General features: G+C 34.0%; 1 protein-coding gene across 1 annotated transcript; it reads right to left on the reverse strand.

The window, feature by feature from the left end:
* Positions 1-236: 236 nt before the first annotated feature.
* Positions 237-4,109, reverse strand: LOC116125045 (probable protein phosphatase 2C 44). Its single transcript, XM_031410775.1, has 5 exons — positions 3,736-4,109; positions 3,325-3,576; positions 2,966-3,242; positions 1,935-2,089; positions 237-719 (listed from the first exon to the last, which is right to left on the reverse strand). Exons 1-5 carry the CDS (start codon positions 3,805-3,807, stop codon positions 582-584), a joined length of 894 nt encoding a protein of 297 aa, XP_031266635.1. The 5' UTR covers positions 3,808-4,109; the 3' UTR covers positions 237-581.
* Positions 4,110-4,518: the final 409 nt, after the last annotated feature.

Raw genomic sequence — 4,518 nt, forward strand, 5'->3', positions numbered from 1 at the left:
TAAAACATAAAAAATTTACATCCAACTGATTATTTAACAAAGATCAAGGGAGGTAATTGATTTTTGGCCAATCTTTATACATATTTCAAACATTTATAATTAATATAGAAAATTACTATAAAGAAAAAATAAAGACGTGAATATACCTACCGAAATAATTTAATGCCTCAAAATCTACATCACTAATTTGGCATAAACAAGAATACATATACCTATCACAACAGTTTACAAGGAGGTTTCAATACCGTATCTTTTATTTATGTCTACATTGTATACACACTATTAAAATCAATCTTTCTTTCTATTCTATCAGAGCCAATTGAAGAAGTAGCCTCATTAATCGCACCCTGCCCCAGAAACAATCAGATATACGCAAGGAAGTGGCTGATGGATTTCTGAGGATATTTCTTCAGTTGGAGAAAAAAAAAAAAAAAAGCATCACACTGCTATATCAACTTGCTCTACCAAGATTCTCTAATCCAAAAAAGCTATACTACATACATATAAAGTTTTTCTTACCCAATTAATGCTCCTATTTCCATCCACTGGCCTTTGAGCTATTACTCCCCATAACATTGCAATTATCCAAATCGGATTACAATGCATGATATATCATCTTTACTCTTTCTTGCCAAAGCTTCCATTGTTAGACGTTTAGCTGCCGCTTGAGGATCCTTTATAGGTTTGACAATATCCACTGCCTCTTGGTTCTTCATAACCTGTCGACAAGGTCATACCAGTTATTGTACTATAATTTCTCGGTAGCATTTTTTACATGAAACAGCACCTTCATGCTATTACAGATTCACATATCCCCCAATAATCCATATTATCAAAATCAAGTTGATCAAATGATCTCATGATCAAATCTGTTGTATTAATTAAAAGTATACATGTTGCAGTTGCGGTTACAGTTAGGGTCGATTTACATATGAAACATACTGCACCTTAAGCATTATGCTCAATCACAACCAATAAACTTAAGCTTTTGAGTTTAGCAGTTCAAGTAACTGTACACAATTATTTGTAATTTACCAACTCCCCGGCTAAATTTAGCAATATTCACCACAGATTGACAACATCTAACAAGGTACAACCATAAATTTTGCAATCCCTTCAAATAAGGGGTATTTTGGCTATTTAAATCCACAATCTAATTCAAAAACACTAAAATTTACAAGGTACCCCTACATCATTCTTATTTATCTCAATATGAATAGAATTTCTAAAGCATAAAGAACTAAGAATTCTACAAATAACAAACATGATAAAAACCATGCCATCAACATATAGACTGTCATAGCTACTTAGCAGCCTTTTCCTAACACCAAAAATTCTTCTCCATTGCTCTAAGTTCCATGATTTTGGCTCTAGTCTTTGAAAATTACTCCTATAATTAAATATCCTATTTGCTAGAGGCCTAATACTAGTGTTTGAGCTTTTACCTATTAATTTAAGCTTTTAGGTCAAGTAATAACATGATATCAAATCACAGATCCTAATCCAAACCCCTCAAGTGCCTCCTCTGAAGACTTTGATACTCACGTGCTGCATATAATGGAAATGAACAAGATTTCAAGATGCCCTTTTGATTCTGCGTCAGAAAATCATTTACATACAATTAACTCTTCACAACCTACCTACATTGATAAAATCTTATGTCACTTTTAAGTATGATTTACATTTAACATATTAAGTCCTATAAACAGGGGAAAATTCAATTCTCTATAAACATAGATGATTCCAAATTCTACTAGTCAACAGGTCAGTTCGATAATGTTACAAAAAACTCATGAACCTTTTAGCCTGAGTTCCAATTTGCTGGCAAAAATATGCAATGAAAGATGGAGATCAAGCAAAATATGAAAAAGAAAAATGGGGGCAGGTGGCGTTCAGATAGACTAGAAGCACCAGAAGCTGCTATAACAACTAACCTTCCACAATCCATCGCTTGCCAATATAAGAAACTCGATAGTTGTGTCTATTGGCACATGTCTTACATCAGGATCTGAACTTAAATGTGCTTTCAGGCTTTGATCTCCAAAAGCGCGTGCAACTGCAAGTTGACCATTAACCCTGGGCACATCACCTGAAATAAGAGTTTGTATTTTATCAATTCTAATGAAACCTCAGAAAAGTTCTTTCCAATTAAATCATTATAGTTTCCACTGATCTTCATTTAGAATATAGGTTTGTCTTAATCTTAGATCACCTAAATTTTCAATAGTATTTGTCTATAATATATCCACCAGAATGCAAAATGGGTGCTTCCATCAGTATACTGTGAGCCAAAAATAATAATTTGAAAGTTACAAAGCAAGAATTATACTCAGTCAATTAGTTTGAAGAGATCATTTTGAAAGATCAACAGACCATTGACTTAACCAAAGATTTTTTTTATTGCTCCTTTACCGTACAATTTTAAAAACCATAATTATGCAGTTCTTGTTATTGTAACAAGTGGATTTACAGACATAAAATCTTTTCCCCAACTAAAGGACCATGTTATTTGTTGACTGACCATGGTTTACTTAATGCATTATTGATTAGGAATAACTTTCGTTAGGGGTCCGAAAATATTTTTGAAAGGTTATATCAATTCCTTATATTATATTTATTTTAGATTCAACTTTTATGGGCTCCAAAGCATCTAATATGCATAACTAATAAGGATTTTATTAGAGGCTACACTACGATTCCCTAATTTTGTAGTAAATAAAAATTATAAATTGTGTAATTTATATATCCATGTGAATTTACGAAAATACCGCATCCTTTGCTTCAATTGGAGAATATTGAACAAGTTAACTTCTGTACTAGCAATTTTAGATGTTTTGAAAATGTGAATACAGGGAAAACACATTTAGTATCAGTATTTTGACAAAATATAAGAAAAGCGAAACCTATTTCCCAGAGGAAGCACAAAATAAATGTATTGGTAGCAAGAGAGATAAAGGAATATTACCAGGAAGAGTAGTCACAAAACCGCCCTTCTTCTCAATCCTTCTTCTTTCAGCATGAGGCTCATGGTCAACTGTTAATTGATTGGCAGAGCCCCTCTCACAAACCACAGCTCTTGAATCACCAACGTTAGCCACCCATAAATCTTTGCCATCAATGACAATAGCAGTTACTGCAGTGGAACCACCAGTGCCTAATTGCATAGAATTTTCCAATATAAACTTATCAGTGGAGCGGTATGCATTCTCAATTGCTGTTTTAGGATCTCTCCAGAAATTTGGCTGTGGAACACAAGAAAAATAGTTAATATATTTGAAAGACATGGAAAATGAAAAGAAACAAACCAATGAAAGGAACGCTTACCTCTACCAGTATATTGTTGAAAAGGTTATCTTTCAGATAAGTAGGTACACGATCTCCGAGGTGACCGTCGAAGATGGCAAATAGACCGAGCACGTGATTCTTCCTATTCCTGTATTCGGCAACAAGGTAGTCTTCCATGTCATGCCCAGATTGGCCTTCCACCAAGTGGTATCCATGTGACACTTTATTACTGGAAGACTTACACCTTCCTTTACCAGTATCTGATGATGAAGAATTAATACAAGTACAAATCTGCAATAAAAATCAATCAGCAAGTCAACGGAAAATTCGAATTCCAAGGAATTCATCACATCTAGTAATTTTCTGTTGATTAATGATTGAAATTCGAGATGAGATGCAAGGCAAGAACAGAATAATCTCAATTTTCAGTTTGAAGAGAAAAATTAGTACCTTGATCTTGGAAAAGACGCTGCTGGTACTTGGGCCGGCCCGAGAAACACTTGCAACAGATGGCTTACTCATCTCTCAAAACGCTCCAAACATAAATAACACAATAAAAACTCGAATAAAACAAATTCCTAAGGTCAAGTCTCAAGGATGAAGATGGGTGCAGCAGAAGCCAGTAATATAAAATACAAATTGAAGGACAGGGTTGTTTGTGTGGATGAGTATATGAATAAGAGATGATAGATTTGTAAATGAATGAATGGTATTGGGTACGCGTTATTTGAATTTTCTAATGCCCAGCAACAATACCACCTTTTAGTTGGTTTGTATATATTAGACCAGAAACCTTTTCTCTCTTTCTTTTTCTTCCAAGTTGAAATTTAGGAAAGTTTGAATGAAGCAAGATATTTAATCAATATTGATATCATCACACATATTGATATCATAACCGCGTGGGCTCCACTTCTCTTGCTTCTTTCCTTGAACTTTCCTATGACTGTACCGGTCAACTCATAATAACTTAACTGTATCCTGGATAGTAGGGTTATGAACGATTGAAACTTTATTCTAGAGTGTGAAGCTTGATTAAAAACCCCATACCCCAAATACTTAAGCAATATCAATTACTACTTTTATTACGTAATTGAAATTGAATATAGGCTATAAATATTTGTATACAGAGGGGGAGTGAAGAGAGATCCTGGTGAAAGTTATGTTTCTTTATGCAAGTTATTAACCCTAAGCCCAACCCAATGGGTATAAAACAAAGCCCACGAATGGGTGAAA

Source organism: Pistacia vera, unplaced genomic scaffold (assembly GCF_008641045.1).
Source record: "Pistacia vera cultivar Batoury unplaced genomic scaffold, PisVer_v2 Contig1590, whole genome shotgun sequence".
Lineage (NCBI taxonomy): Eukaryota > Viridiplantae > Streptophyta > Magnoliopsida > Sapindales > Anacardiaceae > Pistacia > Pistacia vera.

What these genes read in the sequence shown, in the direction of transcription:
- LOC116125045 (XM_031410775.1), bottom strand. Translation starts at nt 3,807, where the DNA reads ATGAGTAAGCCATCTGTTGCAAGTGTTTCTCGGGCCGGCCCAAGTACC. An exon ending in TCAACAATATACTGGTAGAG is followed by an intron (nt 3,243 to 3,324) that starts GTAAGCGTTCCT and finishes TGTGTTCCACAG; the next exon opens with CCAAATTTCTGGAGAGATCC. An exon ending in TTTTGTGACTACTCTTCCTG is followed by an intron (nt 2,090 to 2,965) that starts GTAATATTCCTT and finishes CTCTTATTTCAG; the next exon opens with GTGATGTGCCCAGGGTTAAT.